The sequence below is a fragment of the Struthio camelus genome, chromosome 5 (genome assembly GCF_040807025.1).
Source record: "Struthio camelus isolate bStrCam1 chromosome 5, bStrCam1.hap1, whole genome shotgun sequence".
NCBI classification, from domain to species: Eukaryota; Metazoa; Chordata; class Aves; order Struthioniformes; family Struthionidae; genus Struthio; species Struthio camelus.
The window spans coordinates 42,675,430-42,700,560 of NC_090946.1; the positions used below are offsets into that span (position 1 = coordinate 42,675,430).

Sequence of the window (25,131 nt, forward strand, 5' to 3'; positions counted from 1 at the left end):
TGCCATTTAATTAAAATGGACTAAAAGGCATTCTTATACCATGTAAAAAAAGATTACTGTAATTGAGAATGCAAACACAGCATTAATTAGGAATCTCAGCACAGAACTTCTACTATTTTGAAATGCAAATCCTGAAAAAACATCCAATAAAATTGAGTGACAACGTTGGCAGAAAACAAACAAGAATTGTCTCTTGAGCCTGACATCCTGGCTGTGACTAGTGCTACTTGCTCTCACATCTCTGCAGTGGTGTTAGTGGTCAAGAGGGACAATATTCTAAACCAATTTATTCTAAACTTGAAAAAACCAATTTTTTCAAGTTTCGGTGATGTTAATTTTATTCTAAGTGCATAAGCTTTATCAATACAATAGCATGAAACTGAGTGAAGTAGATTGGAGCTCTCAAAGTAACCTACTGGCCTTTTTAAAGTAATTTAAAGCAGTCAAATGCTTAGCATTCCTGTAGCATTGGTAAGAAATGGATACTTCCCTTCCTTAAATTCTTGTCAAATGACTTAAAGGCAGTGTGCTTTGCTGTTTAAAACCCTTTAGTTTTATGATTGCCTGCACGCGGCTAGGAAAAGAAATGTCTACAGGTGCACTTCGGATTACATAGACGGTTTTTACTCCCGAATTACGTTAGTTTGGTGATGTAGTCCCTAGTGAGACTCGTCCTGACGACACTCCTCTATGGCCCTATTGCCTCGCCGTTCGGTGCAAGTGAATTCCACAGTGCAGCAGCGAAGGGAAGTTTGGTGGTGCTGCCGGGGGAGCAGGGCTGTCGCTGCCCGCTCTCCGAGGTCCCGCTTCCGCAGGCAGAGCCGGTTGCAGGCGCAACCGAGGGCGGCGTTCAAGGCGAGGCGTCGCCGCTGCCGCGGCGGAGACCCTCCGCTGTTGCCCTCGGAGGCTTCCCGCTCCCGCGGCCGCCGCCGCTGTTCCCGTGCGGGCCGGACCCTCCCCGGCGGGGCGGGGCGGGGCGGGGCGGGGCGGGGCGGCTCCTCCCCGGGCGCCGGGGCGCCGCGCCGGGGGCGCGATGCGGGGCCGGGGCGCGGGCGGCCGCTGCTGCCCGGGCTGCCGGGCGTGAGCCGAGCCGAGCCATGGCCAACGTCAAGGTGGCCGTGCGGGTCCGGCCGCTGAGCAAAAGGTGCGGCGGGGCGCGGCGGGGGGAAGAGGGGCGCAGGGGCGGGCGGTGGCCGCGGCCGGGGAGGGGAGCGGGGCGGCTGCGAGGGCTGGCGGGGGTCGCTCCGCTCCCCGTGCGGGGCCGGGGGTGGCTTCCTCGGGAACGAGGAGGAGAAAGCAGGCGCTAAAAGGCTTGAAGTATAGCATCAGGAGTGGTAGGATTCGTCTTTCCAGCTCACTGAGAAGAAGCTTGGAAAGTCTTCTTAAAAAAAAATCCCCAGCTGGTGCTGTTTGGTTGACCACCCTCTTCCTGAAGTCTCTAAAATAGCCCAGTTGTCATTTAGTGTAAGGGAATCTTCCCTTCCCCTTTTGTTGTCGCTGTTTTTTTCCAGCGAAGGCAGGAGCCGGATATTCCCGTCGTCGCCCAGCTCTGCCTCCTCCCCGGCTTGCTTGTCTCCAATAGAAACCCTGAAAACTAGATAATATGACTTAAAGACAACTCCCACAAACAAGAAGGTGCCACAGCACGGTGGTCTGGTGGTGTGTGCATATAATGCATGATTAAAACCTTGCAGACTTTGGGAATGTTGAGAGGTAAAGAAAGAGTGAGTAAGTAAGCAGTGAAAATGTCAGTGGCTAGTAATTTACTCCTCCTATTAAACTCTACAGCATTTCAAGCAGAAAGGATTTGAAAAGTGCTATGAGCGCTTTCTCCAAGGGCTGGTCTTTGATTTGATCCTTTCTTTTTAACACGAGTCCCTCATATAATCTTCTGACTGCATTGATTTCTGCAATAAGCAGCCCTTTCCTGCAGAAGATGAGATGCTTCTTGTAGAGTTGCCCAGCTAAAGAAAAAGTAGTCTAATCATGTAGCCAGCAATACAGGAACCTATTTTCTACTTTTAAGCTCTTTCTTGTTGGTTTTGTTCAAGCCTGTGTAATTTTTATTTTAAACTTCATACTAGTTAAGCATTCAACAAAATCATTATTCTATTTTAATGGTGTTTGCAAGCAAGAAAAGATACCAGCGAGTGTTGTGTAAAATAAATAAAAATTGCTAGTCTTGAATAATAGAAATGGAAAAGGTGGAAAGTAATTTACAGGTTTTCGATATGTTTTGGCTTTAACTCATAACTGACTTCTGAAAAAATTCTGTCCATAATTACATTAAAAAACAGATGTTCAGGTAATAATAAATCTGATTATAACACAGTGCTGAGTAGAACCCATTTTAATAGGGACTGATATATTGTAAGAAGAGCTGCAGCACGGAAGTAAGCTAAGTTTAGCCTTTCAGTGCTTAGTGTTGCTTTAATGTTGGAGATATTCTTTGACTATATTTTTACTGTCATTCTTAGCTTTAGCTGTTTGTATGAAACTGGTTAAATAAATTTTCATTGTGCTCGCCAGAAATACAAAGCAATATAAGCATGCTAAGTATTAACATAAAATGACAACTTGGAATGATACTAAATTATCTAAACCCTAGGACCCTTTGTTTCAGTCTTGCAGAGTTCACTAGAGACTGAAAGTATTAAAAAGTTCAACTTGGCAATGTATTTCATTGTGCAGTCTATGATATATTTGTTTCTCCTACAACAGCGTTTGGCTGTCTATTTGCAATAATGTGGCAGGCTTAGTTGGGTCTCTTGTGGATATGGATCAAAATGAGTGCTGCTTAGCTGTTGGGGAAGCAGGGCCAAAGATTCAACAGGCAGGGAAGTGATCTTCCCTCTCACCAGCACCTCCTTTGTGAGGTACTTTGCACCACTTCTGTCTTGCTGTTTCTTACCTGATTGGTAGCATTAAACAGAGCTTCGTTACACTCAGGTAAGGTGTGGTAAACAGGAAAACCTTTGGCGTAGTCTGTTTGGGCCAGCTCTTTGGTAGGAAGTGTAGTTTGGAGAGGAGAGTGGGATCAGAAACATGGAGAGGTTCCAGCACAAAGGAAACTGGCACTGAAATGCAAACATTTGTACAAAGGTGATAGTGGAAACCCAGGGGATAATACAGGAAGAGATTGCTAAATAATTCCATCTGTTAAACCTATGGTAGTGTAACTGGTGGGATGGGGATGCAGAAATCAGCCCTGTGGCAGTTGGCCCCAAAGGCGATAGGCCATTTACTCCTTTGCTGTGTTGCCACAGCTGAGGTCAGCAAAAGCTTTCAAGATGGGTTATTACTAATTTTTGTAGTGAAAGAAAAGTCGAAGTGATTGGATGTTCTCTCTGAAAGTTCTGGCAAGAGAACTTGCTTTAAGGTTGCCCCAAACTGCCCAAATGTAATGACTTTTCAGGCAAATGGCAAATATATGAATGCTTAAAGTAATCTGTATAGATTGAAAGGATTAAAGCTTTCCATGGAGATAAAGGCCTCTTTCTGTTCCCGTTCCATACGCTACCTCCATATTGTGGCCACATACACCTCTTACTCCCTCTTCGCACACACGCCATGGTAGTCTCCAGTAGGTGCTCAGGTTGATAGAGCTCATAGGATCTCTTCTTGCAAAAAATTTTCAGTTTAAGCGGATGCAGATACTTTAACATTTACCATTACAGTTCCAGGCAAAAATATTAAACTTTCCTTTTAAAAGTTCTAAAATTTGAAAAGCTGTGGGCAAAGACTAGAATCAGAGAGTTAGTTGGTCGTTTCTAGACTATCATAAAAGACTTTACTTGCTCATTGCTTCTACTTATTCAATTCATAATGGCAGATGAACTCTTGGTTTTGCATCTTAAAATTTGCAAATTAAAAGATCTTAATATAGGTGATCATAAAATCCTACTCTGCTTGAAGTATCCATTTTTTATAAACCATATTAATCACATCTGCTACTTGTTATTTAGCATAAGGCAAAGAGTGGTCTTTTTGTTCTCTGCTTGTACAGCGCTCATCACAATGCGTTCTTTGACAGAGGGCTCGTATGCACAAGTATTCCTCAAGAGTTAAAAAGCAAGTACAGTTAAAATACAAAATGCAGAAATTTTTTCTTTGCCTAAACTTTAAATAGCTTGTGGTGAGTGTTCTTCATAATGCCGGAAGCATCAGCCATTCTGTGACAGACTAAAGTATTTTTCATCACCAAAGCATTGTCCTGGGAGTAAATTGAATATTCCTTGGTGTGACATTCTTTAAAAAACAACACCAACAACAACCCAACACTTTAAAAAAAAAAATTGCTGCATTATGGTTAAATGGGTACTTGTTCTGCCTAAATACATTCCCCCTCAGAACAAAATAGGGAAGTTTAAATGGGTGGTGTAAATTGATTACAGCGGTAGATAATTTTCAAGTACTAAATAGGAGCTGGGAACTAGTAAAATCCATGTATGGTTTATTGCCAGACATTTAATGCTTAGGCTATTAAAAAAGATATCAGACTTCTGTAATAAAAGTGTAATGTTATTTTTGGCTGTAAGTTAGAAGCTATTGAGAAACACTTTCACTGCTAACATGTAATTATGTGAAGCTGGAATGCAGGTCCCTTTACTTCTTTCTTGACTTCTGCTGTGGGGTCTGCTGCAGTCTGCAGTGTAGTGGAGTGGTACCACATCTCGCTTTCAAAAGTCAGGACCTGGAAATAGTATAGCTGGCCTGAGAAGATGGTACATTACCTGTCAGGAGCTTCAGTACTGTATCTAGGGCACTTCTGATACTTGGGTAGCTGATTTAAAGCTGTATTGGGCATTTGCAGTATTAGACATACCCTTTGAATATTGATATAGGCCAGTAGAAAGCAATGCTAGTTTTTATATGCTGCTGTCTTTACAAATGTTTGTTGTTATTGTAACGTGTGACAACTCCAGCACTCAATTGTGGCAGCTGATTACTCTTACTGTAGACCTCAGCCATGTGTTATATGGGAGGAGGAAGGGAAGGGTGTGTTTGTACAGAACGTATTTGGGGTGGGAGGCCCTCTGGGGATGGGTGGGGGAAGTGTCCAGGAGGGTATAGCTGTGACCAGGATGGAGCACAGCTGCTTATCCTCAAGCCTTTTCCCCTGTGAGACATTTTCTCTGCATCTTCTGCTCTTCCTCCAGCTGTTCACAGGTCACTTGCACGTACCCTGGACGCATTCCCTTTTCACACTGCAGTTTGAGAACTGCTATATAAGCAGTCTTTGAATAGGGAGAAAGGAGGATTTTAAAAACCAGTGCCCTATAGCGCAGTGAAAAGTCTCGTGCATTGATAATAGGAGTCTCTTCTTCCATACTCATGACCAGAAGATACTGCATTCCTTCATGGATTGTAGATCGAGGTCTGGGTAAAATCATTCGCAGCTAGTCTATTTAATTAAATTGTAAAATTATAGTGCTTTTAGTTTAAAAAATCAATGTTAGGGCATGCAACTTGCCCTGTGGCACTTTTGGGGAGTTGGCAATAATCCATTGGATCCACAGGTTTGGGAGCTGCTTGTGCAGGACTCGGCAAAAGGCATGCTAACTCTGCTGAAGAAAATTTATCCTCCACTTTCCAGCTGCCTCTGTGGCCTGGGAAAGGAGAGACTGACAAGGAAATTCTTATATGAAAGGATCTTTCCTGGTATCTTTATTAGCTCACAAATGAACTGTCCACCCTCTATGAACCTCATGGACATGTCATCTAAAAGAGTTGCTAAACAAGTGACTTTACCTGAAAGCTGCCCTTCACCTCATTCTGCTTTGCATTGTTTCTAAGCTGTGACTTGAAGGCCTCATGGCCCGCTGGTTATTTCCCATGCCCTCATGAGTTCCTGAGCTTGTGCTCCACGCTTTGGGAAATCAGTGTGTCAAAGAAACGTCTGGGTAGTCCCAAGTGGCAGAGCTGCACTGTACTTCCAGCTGTGTGGGTGTCTGCTGTCACAGTCTGCGCTGCAGCACTCGTTTTCCTCGTTAGTGGTCCTGTGCACAGCAAAGTCCTCCAGCGGTGTTCCTGCGATGCAGCAGGTAATGAGGCTTGAGGGTGGGATGGGGGGAGCAGGAGGATTTGAGTGTGAGTTCCTAAGAACAGAGGTGATGGGCCACGAGCAAGCCCAGGGCAGGGAGGTAGTTGTCTGGGGTGGGAGGGAAAGTTTCTCTGTTCTTGTGATTTCCAGAGATGTGCTTGGTGTGTCCGGCTAATGTAATGGGATATCTTCTGAGAAAAGATAGCCACAGAAGTTTAGGTTAACATTTCAAAAGCTTTTCAAGTTACAAAAAAAATCCTACTTTATTCAAAATGTTGTGCTATATTACTTATTATATTTGATGTGAGGGTATAATGATGCAAGATATTTGCATCATTATATTCATATAGTTTATTTTTGTTTACAATTTTGACTTCTGCTTAGGATAGCTTTTCTGTGCTGTAGGATAGTGTTAAAAAAAGTTCTTATTTAGATTTAACTTTTTTGAAAGAAAAATGTTTTCAAGAAGGGGATATTTGTTTCTAAAGGTGTCTGTGAGGATTTTTTTTTTTTTTTGATTCATTTCTCTAGCTGACTTAAACTTTGCTCAGTAACTCGAGTGTGTGTTGGATAAATTAGCTCCCTGTTAATGGAATATTATCATCATCTCTGTGAACTGCCTTACTGGATATAAATGGAAATAACTTCTTTAGAAATCCATATGTATTTCACATCAGCACAAGAAATATATTACAGTGTAAATTGTCTGGAAAACAGGTGTAGTATAATTTTTTAATATAGATATTCAACATATGTACCATATGATATAATTTTCAAATACAAAACAAGATATTGGTTCCTTTGGAGAAAATGACAAAATCATCATTGTTTTCAAAGGGACTAGGATGTCTCTGAAGAGAAAAGATTTAAATATTGGGAAAAAACAGGTAACAGGTGAGAGTCAAAAAACACCTTTTAGCTTGTTTATGACTTTTAGGGGCTTTTTATGTTTATTACTAAAGTTTAGACTAAGGCAGGCAGGGGAAGAGAGCACAGGTTAGTGAAGAGTCTTTCTTTTACCCTCACCTTATTTCCTCATCCTTCTCAATCCTACATTGTAATATATATTAGCAGTGAGTTTGGGGTTTGGTACTTGATGTTGGGAAAGAGATTTCTCAGGCCTCTAAGAGTTTCTATCTGAAGATCTGTACAAACTGCATTGGTTATGCATTGTTCATGATTTCAAGCTTTTTTCACGGAAAAGCTGGGATTTTTAACAGAAAAGTTGAGATTCTAATTCTGTGTTCTGTTTTTGGGAGATCTCCTTCCCAAACAAATATGTTTTAACGTTTTTATATCCTGTTTTGTATCCTATTACTGTCAAGGTTATCTTGAAATATTTTACACTCTCTCTCTCAGATTAGTTAAAAATGTCTTTTGCCTAGTCCATCAGTTGAAGTTTTGTATAAACTGTATTATTGAGGTGCCTGCTCTTTTCTCTTAATTTCTGTACTTGGTTCTAGCAGGTGGTTTTCATAAGCTGTGAAAAGCTGTTTCCCTTTCCTGGGGAATGGTGCAGAGGGCTGAAAGCTCCTCTTGTGGGACCTTTTTGCAGTGTGTTGTGAGATGCCAAGGCTGTATTCAGGGAACTATGGGAGTTTGGGGTAGGGTTTCCCCAATTTCATGTTTTTAAATCCTCTTCTATGTTATCTTTGAAAAGCAGAACACACAATTGCTACTTTTAAACTTTCTTGCCATCTTTGTATCAGTAGCATTGATTTTAAACAAAGTAATGGAGTTTTGCACCTCTATATTTGTAGAACATTTAAAGTTTTGGTATAGGAGCTGGTTGTGATGCAATGGAAGAAGTAACTGAGGAAGAGAGATGAAACAGTGCATTGTAGCATTCAGTGTTGCAGTCACTACTGTAACCACCATCATACGCAGAAGTTCTGTCCCAGGGAAATGCAAACTGGCCAGTGTAGCCAGGTTGTGATTTGCATCAGTTGGGAATGGGTGCAGAATTTTTTTGATGCAAAAGACTGTGAATTACACTGTCTTGCTCCCTAGGCTCTCCAGTGCAGAAGCACCTAAATGAGAGCTGTTCTGGTTGTTGCAAAATGGTAGTTAACAGAGATCTGTAAACTTGTAACTTTGGATTGTATTTACTTAGTTGCAAGTTGGAAAAATCAAGGGTGGAAGAGTATCTCCTTTGGATGAAACCGGGCTGGACTTTGACTTTGTTTCACATCCTCCTTATTTCATACAAAGGGTTTCCTGAAGTGCTAGTGATATAACAGATGAGAGGACTTTCTCCTCTCCTTTGCCCTCCTCCCCTTGATATCTCGGTATGAAAGAAAAAGGGGTATTATTCCAAGGCTGTTCAAAGCACTAATGGGTTGTTAGGAATGCTTCTGACTTGGACTGCTCAAGAATGATGCCTGGCACTCTTATTCTAGCAATATAAGACTTTAAAGATAGTGCAGACAGGCATATTCTTCTTGAACTGGGTAGGACTGCAGAGCTCATTGTGATTTTCGAGGAGGCCATCCTGTGCTTTCATTTCTAGCTTGTGAAGGTATATGTCAAAAACTTGGACAAGATCAAGAAAAAAGTAACTGCCTAAGCAGGCATTATATCTTGGAATAGCCCCGACAATGGCTCACGCTTATCTCTGCACGACATAGTCCATACAGCAACTTTTTGTTGCTATACAATATTTGCAAAGAAGAATAGGGAGAAAGCTCACTAGGATGATGGAAAGATGATTTTTGATTATTAGATTATGTCAGCTATTATCAGAGCCAATGAAAGCTTTATAGAGCTGAGGGTAACCTTGAAAAGATAACTTAAGCCATATGTCTAGTGTAGCAGTGTGCTATCTTGGTGAACTTTGTGTACTTGGCTTCAATATAGATTTTCAAATTACTTATAAACATCTGTTCTGAGTTTGGTAGGAGGAATGTTGACTGGGCTGTACAGTACTCTTTTGAAACAGGCAGCAGAATAATTGTGACTTAAAAAGAAGCATTTAAAGTTATTTGGGTGGTATTAAATAATGAAAAACCTTGAAAACAAACTTTAGGCAAATTTACTTGATTGTTGATACCTGTTTAAAAAATACTGCATTAGCTAAAGTCAGGGTGTTCATCCTGTTAGCATCTCTTAACTTTCACAGGTTACAGCAGTAGCAATAAGGATGCAGGTTATGCTGGTGCCATAAAGAGATGTGGCTGAGGAAGCTGTGGTTGCAGGTGCCTTGTCAGCAGAGTGCAGCAGCTCCTGTGGCTGAAATCTTTGTGCTTTCTTCTCTTCAATTTCTGCAACGTTTCTGTTGTTGATGGAGCAGCGTAGTTGCTTAGTGTTCTTCTCATTGCACCTCTTGGTCTGTAAACAGATGTGTCCTAGATCCATTTTGTCTTAGGCAGTGTTCTCTGAAGACTAGCATAACTTAGAAAATATGCCTTGCCTTCCTTTTTTCTCTGTGTCCACGGTTAAGGTCAGTCTTTAAGCAGGTGCAGAGATGGCAACTTCTCAGAGATATCCTTGCCAAGGCCACCAATAAACAGAAGGTAGATATGCTGTAAATTAAAAGGAAAAGATAAATCTGAATGCTCTCTGAAATTTTTCCCATAAAGATCTTGTGAAACAAAAAAAAAAAAAAAAAGCAAAAGCTTTGGTTAGATTTGTCTCCTGCGGCTGCTGGCATGGTGAATGCATGGGATTCCTGTTAGAAGGCACAAAGCGTCCCAGGTACAAGTGCAGGTAGTCCAATAAATGCTGCTAAGTCTGCTTACAGGCTGTTATGGTTGTCAGGCTTGCCCCGGGAAGTGTCAGAGTCCCAGAGAGAGCACCAGGATTGCTGACCTGCGTCCTGCCAGGCTCTCTACAAGGGTGGTTGTGTTTGTGACAAGGGTATGAAAATGCCTTCCACCACAGTGGGCCAAATGGCTGCTCTTTCTAGAAATGTCTAGAAAAATATTAAAGTGAATTGTTAAAAAAAAAAATGTAACAGATAGGCCCTCCCAGATCTGCAAAAATCCCTGCTAGAGGGAAAGGATCAATACTGTTGCACTGCTTTTGGGTACACATTACCACCTCTGTCTCGGTACTGGTTGAGATTGGTTTTCGAGTTTGGAGGGTGATGGGAATTGACAGGAAAAACATAATCACTTGAGGCGATTACATTGCAGGGTTATTTTAAAAATCTGTGTGAGTAGACACTCATAAAATTCTGTCAAGAATTATTTAAGTTTTCTCACGTACTTGAGTAGTAAATATTGGCTTTAGTATACCTAATTATTTTGGTGAATATCTGGTGGTGTGTATTTGTAGAACCTGTTTTGCTTTATTACATTACAACTGCTAATGACTCCAGTATTTTTGTTTTACTACATGTACTTCTTTTTAAAATAAACAGGCAACTTTTAAAAGTCAGCTCTTTTGTTCTCTAAGTGCATGACTTTTATTTGAGAGGGTGGAGGAGAAGTGGGGCAAATTTTATAAGTCTTAAATAAACAGCTACCCTTCTTCCCACCCACTGCTTCCTCCAGCTTTGTATTCCTACTTGCACTTCTGTATTCTTTGACTGGACCCACGTGAGCAAGATCAAGATGTGGAAATGCTCCCCTGCAGGATCTTGATCTGATGATTCTTTTCCACTGGCTCGTTCTTCCCAGTCTTGCAGGGTGTCTGTTGTCCTTCTGGGGCTGCAGTACAGAAATGATTTGTCATAGAAACAGCAAACATTATGAGGAGGTTTTCTTTTGGACTCCCCCTATTTTTTGGTTGGACGACCACAGCTGCTTGGCTTACATCTGCTCTCTGTTGTCACTCCCTGTTCCAGCCCTGCCGCTGCGTTCTGCAGTCGACTTACTGTTCTGTCCCTGGGTTTGCATTTCCCTAAAACTTGCAGTGTCTGCGACGATCCAGGCCTTTCTTGGGCCATGTAGCATCAAATGGTCTTTCTGCAACTCTGTCTTTGTACAGGTAACTTTTTATCATGCAAACTAATTTAGCAAGAGAGAGGCATTTCCCAAACACACCATGAAGTTTTAGAAAAGGTAAAAAAGGGAGACTGGAGAAACTAAATGTTAAGGTCACTGAGACGTCTGAGCAGCGGAATTCAAAACTATTATGAGAGAGGTGTACTTTAGGGTTGCTTTTATTTGTATGGTATATACAGCTTTCGTACCTGTGGAGCAGTGCACCCATTCTTAAAGGAATAAGGAGGGTTTTATCTGTCAAATGCAAACTGTGGTATGCACGTGTGTAAAGATGTACTGACAAAAAAATTATACGGAAAGAACTTTTGTAGTGTTTGTAATCTGGATTTCAGGTGAGGACATCTCGAATGGCTGTGAACGTGCTTTGCCTCCTGTGCTTTAAAACTGTGCTTCCTTTCCCAAAATTCTCTAATTGGTACCTAAATGAGGCATGAAATTAACACATATTTACAGGAGGCTGAATGTGTGGTTTGCAGAGCAGGTGACAACTAAGAGTTTGGTTTCATCATACGCTCAGTGCTCTAGCTGTAAACTGCTGCAGAAAGAAAGGGATCTCTGTTCCCACTACTGCATGTTCCTACCCCTTCTCTTGCTCTGACTACAGCAACTGTGTGACCCCTGTGTTTGGTGCCCTGGAGCAGCTCACTCACCCTATGGCACATTGATTATTTATTTTAGTGGGTTTATTTTCTGATCACAGCTGATTTGAGTCATTGTATGTGTGCATGATTGCTAGATCTGCATGGGTGCAGGACTGCTAGATGCAACGCTAGAGGGGAAGCGGGGGATGGAAGAGCAGGAGGAGGAGAGAGGATGCCCCTTGCAGCAACAGCCTGCAGTTACAATGAATTAAGTATACTTTGAGTCTACACCCAGAGCAAGTGGAGACATTAGTCCTATCCCTGCTTTTTGGTGGCTTTCTTTTTGGGTGAGACTTGAACAAAGCTGCTTGACTCTGCTGCACTGAGCTTTTGGGTGTTTTTTTTGTATGAGGAGTCATCATTACCCTGTGGTAGAAGGCAGTGTGGTAATTTGAGTCTGTGTTGTTTGTATTGTACTGTTTTTATGTTTTAATTTATCACAGTGAAGATTTTGTGTTTGGAACTGCTTCTTTTATCTTGAATCTTGGGTAATGCTTTTCATCTGGGAGAACATCAGGTGACTACAACCCGCACCATGAAGTTATTTGTTCATGAGTCTGTGTAGACTCACTGCCCTCAGACCACATATGATTCTGATAGGTAGGGCTGGGTAGCACTGCTTGTAATTGACATTGCCTTACGTTTGCAATTACAATACCCTGGCATTTAAAGCTACTTAAAGTTTTGCCAGATTTTTAACCATTTAGGCAAAAGTCTTTCATGCTTGAATGCCTGATAAGGCTGGATATTCTTTTTTTAATTATGTGTAAACTTCATTCAGAACAGTTGAACTGCTTCAGAAATGAGGTTAAGGGAAAATTATGCTTTGAAATATTTAAAAGCAACTTATGGTGACCTTTTCTTTAAACTTCCCAATTGATTTGAAATTTGAAATCAGGTGTGTACTTTTTTTGATAACTCCCACCTGTGTCCACTCATTTTTCTCAAGTTCTCAAATAAGAAAAAATTACACTTCACACATGCTCAGTAAAGACTTGCAAGAACATAACACATAAAAGTTCTAAGGGATCTGCTCTTGATGAGCTGCTTGCATTATCTAGTGCAGACCAACTTGTGCTTGCATCGTCCTTATAAATCGGAGAACTCCCCAGGTGAGTACTGCTTTAGGGGAACGAGCTCCATGTTGTCCCAGTTTAGGTTGGTGCCCAGGAACTGGAAGTGAGAGTAAGGTCTTCTGTCCTGTTTGATCTCAATGATAAGCTTATGGAGCCCAGCTAGGGTGCAGGAGGAAACCAATTCAGTGCTGGAGCGCACAAGAGAACGTGGGACAGAGATGGGAAGGAGCTGACAAGGAGAGCAGGATCCCAAACTGCTGGAGCAAAGGATCAGCCTAAAGAGCAGCTATAATGCAGGGGGAGAAGGGAGTGGAGAGCAGGTGAGGACACTGAAATTGAGGTTGGGCCCATGGAGTTGGTGCTAGAGGGAGTGGATAGCAGGAACCTGTAAGCAATGATGTGTATATGGGGAAGTGGTGGGGGTGGGGGGGGGAGGGATAGGAGTGATGAGACTGGAGGGTTAACAACAAGACTGAAAAGTCAGGAATGCAAAATGTCCTGTCTCCTCTTTGATCTGATCCATATAGAGGCTGTCAGCTCTGTTCATTAGCTCAGATAGCAGAGATTTCTGTGTCAGTATGAAAGTCCCCAGACTTGTTATCAGTGTTGGAAAGCACGTGCTTCTCAAAAAAACCCAGGAAATTGCACACATGCAGATTGAATGCATCTATTGCAAGTTGCTACCTTAGACACCCCAGGCCTCCCTCGTTAGACCTCGTTGTGCTTCTTCCTTGGTTGCCAAGGGAGCCTAACTTAGGGACCTGCATATTAGGCACACAGGTGCATCTGATGCAAGTTTTGTTCCTTCTGAGTGTTCCTCTTTTTCCTGGGGACTGATTCAGGATACTGGTGTCTGAAGTACTGAAAGCTGACCACTTAACTAAAGTTTGTGGGAGCTGTGATTGAACCGTCTGTGTGCTTTATATATGAAGTGTGGTATAAAAGTATGTGCCATATAAAAGTGTGTGTTACAAAAAGTACTAAGTTCTGTGTGTCTCAAACTAGGCACCCAAAATTAGTCAAATGAAGCACATAGAAAACAACGTTTTCCCTTAATGTCTGTGTGCAAAATGGGGAGAGCCTACATGCAGAAGTGGGTTTAAAATTCCCTTACGTTTGTGAAGCTTTCAAACACTAATCAGTTCCAGGGTAAATGCAGTGAAGAAATTAATAGCATCCTAAGGGTTTGCTCTGAATGCTGGGTAAGGAAACAACCAACCAACCAAAAGCATGTGGTAAAAAATAAGAACTGAAGAAAAAGACCCCAAAGATGGGCCCCAGCGTCTGAAAATTACACGCCAAGAAATTCATAGTGGTTGTCTCGGTTTTTTAGGATTTGGTTTTTGGGTTTAGTTTTTTAGGTGTTTGCCAGTGCTGCTTGAATTCACTAAACAAGCTTTATTCACGTAGATCTTAAAAAGGTGGGACAACTACTAACGCAACAGTAGTAACTTGCACAGCGCAGGCAAACAAGCAGTCCTTAACCTTCCTGTTCTTGTCTCCTGACGCTGCCTGTTATTAGATGCTTTCTAGATGGTGGTTGAATAGATTGAGTGATGTAAGTGGCAATGACATTTCAGTGCAAATGTTCAGTGTATGGTTTTACTGTTACAAATTTGATACTACACAACACTGAAAGACAGAGGTTTAGAGCCCTTGTTTGGGGTTGTGAAGAAAATATGTTTTTAAATTACAGGAACACTTGTGCTTCCTCAGAGTTGTTGAAAGCTGAAAACTTTAGTTTTTGAAACATGTCATTTGCTGTGTCAGCTGTCAATGAAAGGAGAGTGTAGCCAATGGAGTAAATGGTTTTGTGTAACTGTAAGGAAATCTGTTAAAAGACGATTTTTGAATGATGAATGAATGGGGGCCAATCAGATATGAATTTTATAACTGTTTTTTATGTTGTCTAGTTCATAACGGACACGATGATATCAAAGCATCTGAATAACAAGTGGTGTATATACAGCTAGTCTCAGTTGATCTTGTCTTTCCCTTCAGCTTAATTTTAAATAAAGTATGACACAGCTGTACTATGGAGAAAGTTCATTTTATTTCTAAATCATTCTTTTCCAAGCTTTGCAAAGGCATTAGGCCTCATCAAAATACAAGTTTCTGGTAAAGTGGCAGCTTATAAGATTTTTTTAGAGCTGTTTCGTTGTCAGAGTGCAAAGCAGACTGTAGAAGAAGCTTTTCGGGATTAGAGTGGTCCTTTTCCTTTCTGCTGTCAGATAAGCAGGTCACTGACCTCTTCTTCCTCGTTTCCATTTTGCTATGTATAAAAAACCATATTAAATATGGGGGCAGGGATAATTCAGCACATGAGGGGAGGCTGCTTAAGCTGTGGTTTTTCTTGATCTGTAAATTTTAACTTTTTTAATAACTTTAAAATGACTGGAGTTTTGCCAAACTGTATGTACTTTTAAAAAAATTTTGCTACTACTCTCCAAAACGACACACCTTTTAAACTGTGAACAAGAATGCTTTTTATTTATTTATTTTCCAGAGCTTATAAATTTCGGATGCACCTTTCTGCAATTTTATACTTTAAATGGATTTTTGAATGTGTTTTTTTCTAGAGAGAGTGCAGAAGGAGGACGAGTGATTGTAGAAGTGGATGACAAAGTGGCAAAAGTCAGAAATATAAAGGTATGCTTTTTGTTCTATTTCTTACATAAGGATTCTGACGTGCCAATTTTATATATTTGCTTGACCAATTTTAGGAGAAAAATTTAGATTGGCAGTTTTAGCACTGAAGCAAAACTTTTTTTTTCTTTTTCTTTTCTTTTTTTTTTTTTTTTTTACATACACAGGGAATGTAGCATCTAGCTGTGTTATCCTTTGTGTTCTGTATTTATCAAAGCTGCTGCACCCTGGCTGCAAGTCACCATATATGGCTGTTATTAACTTGTTCAGATTTTGCGCTTATCCTATCACTACTAACATCTGGATAATTTCTCTCCCCATTTTTCTTCTCCGCCTTTCCTTTTTGCGCTCAGAGGGCAACTAACTGACTTGTGTGAAATATGGCAAAATGTGTTCAGCTACAGTTCAGGCCTTAGTAAATGGGCAAGACCTGTAAGAATAAACTTAATGTAGCTGACTTATGTTTGAGAGTCTACTTGCATGGGAATCAACCCTATATTTTAGACTCTTGCAATCCTTAAGCTGCCATGCTGCTCCACTAAGTTAACAGAATAGGAAATAAGCAATTTTGTATTGTCTAACATCTTTCTACCTCCAAGGTAAGTAAATGAACAGTGGACTTGCCAAGATTGTGATAAGTGGGGATTCTGTAAAGACGGATGTGTTTTATATTTCTTGCTTCCTTTTTCTTTATATCTGCAAGGAACCCACTTTTTTTAAATGGTTAGTTGGTTCAAAAATTGGATGAATGGATTTGAACTTCTTATCCTTTTCCATGACAATTTTTTTGTATTGATGCTAGGTATTCTCTCTTAAAGACAGAAGCTGGGAAAAAGTATCGGTATGGAGATCTTTCTCATGTACATAAAGTGTTGTTTATGATCTGTGTAGTTCCTTTCTTTATTGTAACCGGTATTCAGGTACTGATTCTTTTAGGGTTTGCTAGTTTAAAGGCAGAATTATAGCATTTGTGCTAATTAAATTACCATTGGAAGGCCAATGCTTTTGCTAAAAACATGACTACAGGTAACTTGTACCTGATTATGATAAAGAGAAGATCATTACAAGTGATTACTTCTGGGCATGGAGATCTTTTTCTATCATTTGCATGATGCAAATGGAGTACTTGAAGAGAGTAATCAAGCCTCAGGTCTCAGTTGGATAGATACTGCAAGACTGAGGATTCTGCACAGGCTGCTTTGTTTTCTTTTATGATTCTTCAATAATTCCAATAGGCTTTAAAGATGTTCTAATATTGCTTTGTTCATTCTTATTCCATTTTTAACAAGTACTTAAGCATGCGCGTCAGAAACAAACTTGCGGCAAATAAACTCAGAGCGTAGATAAGAGAATTAATAAAATACCATAACTTTTAAGATCAAAACAGTAGATGGTTTCATGTTCCATTGTGGTCCTTATAAACAACTGCTGATACTGAAGTACCTGATGTCCCAAAAAAATCCAGAGGTGAAAAAAAACTACAGAGTAAGGAGTAAGATAACTGACAGAAAAGCTGACTATCACAGCAGCCATTCTAAACCACTAGGCCAGTTTCTCCAGGCAAGCTCATCTTTGGAAATTTTTTCTGAAAGGTTGTATTCACAGAGTTTGAGATTTGCTACTCTCTGAAATAATTTTCCCCAATTCCTTATATGTGTGATAAACATTTCCAAGGAACCTTTCTTCTCCAGCTGTAATGTTGTCTGTTCCTTTTTATTTTCTTTGGAAAAGCTTTGGTAACTGAGACAAATGTGAAGATTTGGGCTTCTAAGGCTATCAGCCCCAGCTGGGATTGCCTCTGTGAGCAGGTGGAGGCCTTAGCTATGCAGCTGTGTAATTAGGTCCAGCTGAGCCTTATTAGACCTGGACTTCTAAAGAGGAGCTGTCTTTTAAAGAGGCTGCTTTGGGTGTGCCAGGAGACCACAGTGGGGCGAGGGACTCCTGCTGCAGTTTGGTAGTCTGAACAGGATTATTTAGAGATGCAGGAGCTGGCCTGTGGACGTTTTTGGGGCTTGATATTTTGTCATTGGTGAGTCTTAAAGAGAGAGGGAGTTTACTTTATGTATAAGCTAAGTTTATATAGTCTCTCATCAATTCAAACTAGTTTATACCAGTGTATAAACAAATACTTATATGCCAATGTTCATATAGCTGTATTTGAGGTAAGCTTGCTTCATATTTAAAAAAAATGAAAAGCTTTAAGTTGGAAACTATCCCAAAATTTGTAAGGTACAGACATACATTGTGTATCTGTTTGCATCAGGCAAGAGGATAGAGCATTTTTCTATAGGAAATGTGCAGCTACTCTGTGATTAGGTGACTGCAGGAGTGTTTTTTTTTTTTTTTCATGTTGCAATAGGCAGACACTACTCCAAGCCACCTTTGGCCTATTGCTGCAGAAAATATCTGAAAGTAAAGGTAGCTGCCTAAAAAGGCCTCTGAATCACGGTGTGGCAAAATCCTCATTACTGAAGATGATCAATAGGCTCATTAAGATGTTAGCTCTAGCCAAAGGAAACCTTGGTGGTAGTTAATTCAATGTGACAAATTTAGAATTATATGGGATTTTAAATATTTGAAACTCCTTTTCTTCCAGGATAACTTTAAATTATTGCTATCCTCTTTCACTTTGCTTTTTCTTGGTTTAGGAAAAAAAGTTGTTAAATGAGCCTGTAAATTCATTTTCCTAGTTAATGACAATGGTCAGCCCTTATAGTGCCTTTTATCCAGTAACCTGACAGCGCTGCTTTCCCTTGTTTTTAAGGATGTTATTTAAGAAGCTTGTTTAGGTACTGATTAATAGTGAGTCTTTTTTATGCTTACGTTATTGCAAATGTCAAGGTCATTAATAAAGTTACTGATTAGGTCAGTGTTACATATGGATCCTTTCACTTTTGTGTAATATTGTGACTCATTGCTTTCTCTCTTTGATTACTACAACACGTAGTTCCTTGCTCATAGACTTATCTATTTTATTGACAATTTCTTGAGCAAGATTATAAGGAAAGACCTATATAATTCTCCTAATATTTCAGTCACCATTTCTGACTCTGAACAGAATTATATGTAATATCACAGCCTAGTTAGAAAGATGTTGTCCTAACCTAAAGAAAGCGTAAAATCAGACAGGTTGGTGTAAATACTCTAATCCTTATTTACTGGTGTTTTTTGATAAATAAAACTTCCCAAGACTATGGGGGAAAATAGGTTTGGTGGTATCAGACAAAATGTTGTGGAGAAAGTATGCCTAACTCTACAGAAAATAATTTAGTAGTACTATCAAAGGATTATCTGTGAATATACTTCTCCTATATACCTCTTTTCAAATTATTTAAGTTTTAGATTCTAGATGTAAGAAATTTTCTTCTCATTAATTCTACACTGAAACATATCTAAAATAAGTGCAGCTCTTGGGGAAAACTGGCAATTAAACACCAAATAATATCAGCTCTTCATCTATTTGCTCTCCTGAACCATCTACAAAAAAACCTTTTGTTTCCTATCAAATGGTACTTTATTTCCAGCATACAGGGATGAGAGTAAGAACCCAGCTTTGGTTTTTGGTTGGCTGCAGAAGAGTTAAACCTCTTGAATAGTGGTAATCCTTTGCTGTCTTCCCCCATTTTTCCATAAGCACAGACAAGTTCTCTTTCAGCTCATTTGGAGAGATACTTACCTAGAGCAGTTCAGCTCATTTTGGCACAAAGAAGTGGGGCAGATGTCCTGGCCTCTGCATGTCTGTAAGGACAGAGGTAGTGATACCCCAGTAACTTGTGCTTTGCTTGGCAGTATTGCTACCCAAAGTCTGGGAGAGCTTCTACAGGTGCTCAGACCATGATCTCTTGAAACTCTGGAGTGGATTGTGTGAAGTGGTGAATGATAGGCATGCTGGAACTTTTTATTATGCTAGAAGGGTTTCTTTGTTGTTATTATTAATCAAAATGCAGGATTTGCGGTGCCTGCATCTGTAGTATGCAATCACAGTGGAAGAAGTATCAGCTTGTGAATGTGGCAAAGCAAAGGGGAAACAGAGGAACAGACCTATATTTGCAACTAGGGAGTGAGAAGCTAGGTTTTGTTTTCTGAGTCTGTGTATCACTTCTGTGATGCAGTTCTCTGTCATTTTTCAGTTTCTTTGAGAAATATAGAAAGGAGATAGAGCTTTCCTGCCTAACACGATATTGTGAAGATTCATTTAATTATGTTTACTGTTTACAGTGTGGAGAGCCTTACCTGTAGTACACAAACCCTTCAGCAGAAACTCTTCAGTAGATCTGTCATGGATGCCTCCCTCTCACCCTGAGAATCGAAGTAAAAATAACAGGGGATAAACTATTTGCCTTTCCTCTTCCACAGTACATATCCTGGATAAACTTCCCTTAGTTCTAAAATGCTGACTTTTTGGTCAGGTTCTGTCTTTTTCCGTCTACTTTCAGGTGGACAGTAGGCTTGACGGCACGTGGGACTCGAGAGAAAAGATAGTGGCATTCAGCTTTGATTACTGCTATTGGTCAGTTGATCCCGAAGATCCAAAGTATGCATCTCAGGAAATGGTAAGTGATGCTATTCTTTGTATCTGTCTTGGTTCCCACCTCATTTTGTCCTTTATATTCACACCTACAGAATGAGATTGAAGAGCAGGGTAGATGAATTTGTTTTTTTTTTCTTTCCCTATCTTTTACTTATGTTGTTTGTGATACCACAACACTCAGTACTTCTTCCGAATTAAATAGAAGTAGCAGTACTGCAGTACCCTTGCTTGTCACTAGGCATACTTTCATGGGGTCTGTCGGTTTTGGTAGCAATCATTGATTGTGATGGTTGGAGCGCTTCAGTTTAACAATGAGAAATGTTTTAGAGGAATGAGAATTTAGGGGGAGAAAGCTCTCAAGTGAAAGAAAAAGTTGTGAGGCAATTCTCTAAACAGTGGATCAACAGTGAAATCATTACGTCTTTAAATAACAGTAATAAATTTTACTATTCAGAATATATTATTCTGTGCACTCGTTCTTGCTAAAGAATTGGAAATTTCTTATAACGTAGAATCTTCCTGGTTTGAAGATGCAAGGTTTGGTAGTAAAGTAAAAAGACTGAAGGACTAGATATTAAAATAGGATACAATTACAGTTTTCCGTTAATAAGCACGGAATTATTAAACCTTACTAGCACAATAAATGGCACATGTAAAGTCATCCAAAGACTTCTCTATGCATGCGTACAATTATATGTCAGCATTAAAATAATTTTTTACTGCTCTTTGGTCCTGATAGATTTGCAGAAACAGTACAAATAGGACAGACCTGTATCTGTTTTATTTTGTCTGTTGTCATATAATTGTTCTCTAATTTCCAACCTAAGTGATTTTGTTGTTTTTTCCTGTAGCTTTTTGCAACAAGTATCACTGAAAACTGAGCTAGTCTTGTGAAATTAGTGTATTCTTGGAGGTGAGGAGCAGAGGAATCTTTTACTTTTGAGAGTCAGTGTTTGAAAAACTATCACATTTGGCAGTTACTAGAATGAGAGGCCGAATTCTTGACTGTGCTGGATTTCCTGCTTGGTGCAATGGTGTGGAAGAGATTTTGGTAGCTCAGGAAGATGTGGATTTAGTGTTTAAAAAGGAAAGTCTTCTCTCTAAAGTACTCAGCATGAGATAAACTTCTATTTTAAAAATTACAATAACAAATTTTCTAATGTTGAACTGTTTCTTTTTTCCTTTATATTGTCTTATTTACTTATCTGGATTTTGTATTCGTCCCAAGTTTCTCTCCTAATGCGCTTGGAAACGTATTTCTTACACCTATTGTCGATATGGTTGGCTTTCTAGATGAAACTGTTTAGCTCATAATACGTTACTAAAATACTGTTCCACGTCGGCTTTGTCTCTACTCAGTATGAAAATGATCAGTGGAAAATACAAATAACAGCTAGAACATGTAAATTTTGGGGTTTTTTGTTCTAAAACAAAAGTACAATGAAAAAAAGAATATAAAATGCAATATGAACAGCCCACTTTCCTTGCTGGGCCTGAACAGGACTTTCAGGACGCTTTGGAGGGCCTTGCGTTGTCATACAGCACAGCGTTCTCCAGTAAAAACACTGTTGGGGGGAAAAGCATACTCACTGGCTTGAGACAACTAAGTAAAGGGCCCAAGTTCCTTGCTGGTGGCATCATCGCTGCGGGTGCCTGACACTGCGGCTGAAAGGCTGCTGAGTGCCGCTTCGTGCAGCAGGCAGGCCTGTCTCATCACCAGAGAAAGGTTTAGGGATGGACTGGTGCTTTGAAAGACCTGGAATCATCAGCGAGTTTCTTGGCTTTTTCTCCTGTCTCAGTGATTCTAGAAACTACTAGAGCATGTATTAAATATCGTTTAGAAGAGGGCCGCTGGAATACTGCGAGCTTACCTTGCTTTTGTGCACTTGTCAGCCCCTTATGCTGTTTATGAATGAAGTTTATTGTACCGATTGCATGGTGTGGAGCAGCACTTTGGTGCTGAGTTCATGGCTTCCAAGCAGCTTCCTTGCTGCGATGACCCTGGCAGCAGCCAAAGGAGGCTCAGTAACGCTGTCCTGCTGTAAAAGCTTCCTTTCATGAGCTGACCTTGGACTACTAGATTTCCTTAGAGATGTCATGCCAGCTGTTATCACAAGTGCTTGGTGTGTTGATCGGTGATGAAAGGCAGGTTAAAGTATCTACCTTCCGGTTCATTTTTATGGAACGCTGTCTTGTAGTAAGTGCCGTCCTTTTCTTGTCCTTTGGACTGACATACAGAAACAAAGTCCTGGCAGTTCCGGTAGTTGTTATGAATTCTGTGGCATTACAATAATAGTGGGAGGCCTGACAGTCCTAGTATTTAGGCAAAATTATGATTTTAATGATACAGATTTGCTGCTTTGAATATTTTCTTCTCTAAGTAGTTTCTTCTGGATGTCGTTACTGTTTGCTTCAGGCTCTGTTCCCTTGCTTTCCAGAGATGACTACATGCACAGCGTTGCGTTTTCTGTATCTTTTGGTTATATACTTCATAGGTGTTTGTGATAAGCTTAAGTCATGCTTGTAAAGTGTTTTCAAATATTTGGATTAAAGGTTCCAATTAATTAAAGGTTCTGTTTATAAAAAATTGTGCTTTCTCTGCCACCCGTATTCCTTTTTTGACTTATGCTTGCCAATATGCCCACCTTGTTTGTCGCTAATACGTTCGTGTTAATATTTCTTCTATTGTCTTTTTAATTAAAAAAGATGGGAAGATATTTTCCCCCTTTAATTTGGTGAAACGAGATCATATAATACAGTAAACTGACGAGGAGCTGAACCAAACTAATAAACTCTGCAAAGCCCATGTGACACATGGTATGCCTCTACTCTTTCTTTAGTAGCTGTGCAAGCAGAAGTGCTTTTCCCTTCAAAAAGCTGGAAGAAGCATAGTTAAAAATATAAATTACTTTTAATAGCTGTTATTGTCTACACTTTTTATTCAGGCTGAGTTTAAAAAGTAGTTCTCAGTTCACAGTATGTTCAAGCTTTCAAGCTCTAGACCACAAGCCTTCTTATACCTGTGAAAAGAGGAAAGATTGCTAAATTAAAAACAAAACTGATTTTTGACTGCTGAAAGAAGAGCCAATCACTCTGGCTGTCTGGGAAAAAGGCTTCTTGGAAGAGCCAAAGTATTGGCTAGTGGTTGGTTTCAGAAGATGGTTGGTTTCAGGTGTAAGGGGGTAACTTTTGTTACTGTAATGCAAGATTATTCTCTTACTCAAAGCAATTGAGGAACCAGAGATGAGCCAGAATTCAGTTTTCTTTGTTTTTCTCCTAACCATGAGTGAATACGAAGTTATAGTGTTTCTAATTTTGACCTAGTAATTTTAAAACTTAACATGTAAGTCTAATAGTGCTGGTCTGAATTTTGAGTCTTCCTTTAAAAAATGTATAAATTCTTTACAAAATGCAACGTTTGTGACATAGTTCAGCTATGCAAATGTTATGTCCATTTTTTAAACAGACTGCCACGTTTTTCAGAGTGTCATCTCTGATTTTTAGGTGGTCAGTTTTTTCATCTGCTTTCACAGATTTACAAATCCTTTGCAAAGGGGACTGCCTTCCCTTTTTAAGCACAATTTTTTTCCTGAGGGATTTTGTTGCTATATAAAAGTAATAGAGGAACCAGGAAATATCCTCAGGAAAGAGCCACTGGTAAATCAGCCAGAGCTACTGGCCACAAAGGGGATTTAAAAAAAAAAAGGAACTAGATGCGTTTAATCCTACAACGGACAGAGAAGAACCTGGTGTTAGGGCTACATGCCAGGGAGAAAGAAACTAAGCATCAAAAAATGGATAGAACCAGAGAAAGGGCAGGTAACAAAAGACCAAGAGTTGAGGACAGAAACAAAATATATAATGAGGGATGTATGAGATGAGAAACAAAAGGAAGCTCTAAAGAACTCTAAGCATCAAAGAACAAAAGTTCATTTATGCATTTTCTGATCTTACCTCTGCAGCTGCTGTTAACATGCATTTTCTATGCTTATTAACGAGCGCTGTCAAAAATGTTCGTATAGTCTTTAAAAAAATACAAGAAACTGTAATAATTCTGGACATGTTCCTTTTTCTATCATTTTTTTGAGGCAAACTTATTTTGTTCTGTGCCCTTATACTGCAGAATTAATTTAGTTTCACGGTAAGGGAATGCTGAATGCCTGCTCCTGGGCTTTACTGCGTGCAGGCAGCAAAGTACAGTTTTGCCGTGTCTGCCTGTAGTCTTGTATTAAGCATTTCTGGGAGGTGAATTGGTGCTATTTAAAAACAAATAAACAGAAAGGGGCATTTCAGAGAGAGAACTGCTTCTGGTTTTATTTTGGCCTATGTGGACTAATCCTGCAAATGTCTCAGAAAGCTGTGTAGTATTCAGGATTGTTTTCCGCAGACAATGTTGGAAATTCATCACTTTTAGGCCATTGTATACTTACGGGATTATCCTTCTTTAATAGGTGTTCATGGCATATTTCTTTTTTGCAATGCAAATGGCTGCAACCCTGTAAGGCAGTTGTACATTGTTTGATAATTATGTTATTTATGGTATAATTTTTAATCTAACAGGCAGGTTCAGGCTTGCAAATCCATTCTTTCCATTAAATCTCACAGGTAATGTGTAGGTACTTTGAGACCTTTAAAGTTGTCCTATGAACAAACATTTACATTGTAGCAATGCATTGTAGCAGCGCTTACATTGTGCTTCACCTCTTGAAACAGGCTATTCTCTGCCCTACAATTTTGTAACACCTGAAATGGCAATGAATGACCTTTTCCTCAAGTGTGTTTTTGCTTCATCAGGTAAAGAAAAATGTTTAAAACAGTTGCAAGACTTAGAGTAAGCGCTGACTGGACCCCCGCAGCCACACGTGCACACACAAAAAAAGCTTGATCTAATGCAAATACAGTTAAAACAAAATCTTAAGTGTATTCTGCACAAATATAGGAACGCTTGCAAGCAGTAAGTGTTCTTGTAGCTGGTTGCTATGACTTCTGTGCTCAGCTTCCCTCCAGCCATCCTACCCATCCGGTTATTGTGTATGTGCAGTAGCCGCGGTGGGCAGCCTGACCCACAGGATGTACAAGCAAGTATTTACACACAGCCGTTGCCTTAGATAGCTGATGTACAGTAATCTGCTCTTTTTGATAAGAGCAATACATCCCATGACTAATAGGCCACGAATGGTGGCACTGATGAAATCCAGGCTGCTGTCTTTTTGGTGCCTGGCTTGCACTGATTTTAATGAGATCCGGA

General features: G+C 40.0%; 1 protein-coding gene across 6 annotated transcripts in view; it reads left to right on the forward strand.

Annotated features, from left to right (window-relative positions):
* The first annotated feature begins 1,021 nt into the window (after positions 1-1,021).
* The window catches only part of STARD9 (StAR related lipid transfer domain containing 9), a 115,575-nt gene continuing 91,465 nt past the window's right edge, over positions 1,022-25,131 (forward strand). For all 6 annotated transcript variants that reach the window (XM_068945997.1, XM_068945998.1, XM_068945999.1 and 3 more), the window contains exons 1-3: positions 1,022-1,144; positions 15,286-15,355; positions 19,789-19,905. In XM_068945997.1, coding sequence (XP_068802098.1) covers positions 1,098-1,144; positions 15,286-15,355; positions 19,789-19,905 — 234 coding nt within the window. In that variant the 5' untranslated portion in view covers positions 1,022-1,097. The remainder of the gene's footprint in view (positions 1,145-15,285; positions 15,356-19,788; positions 19,906-25,131) is intronic.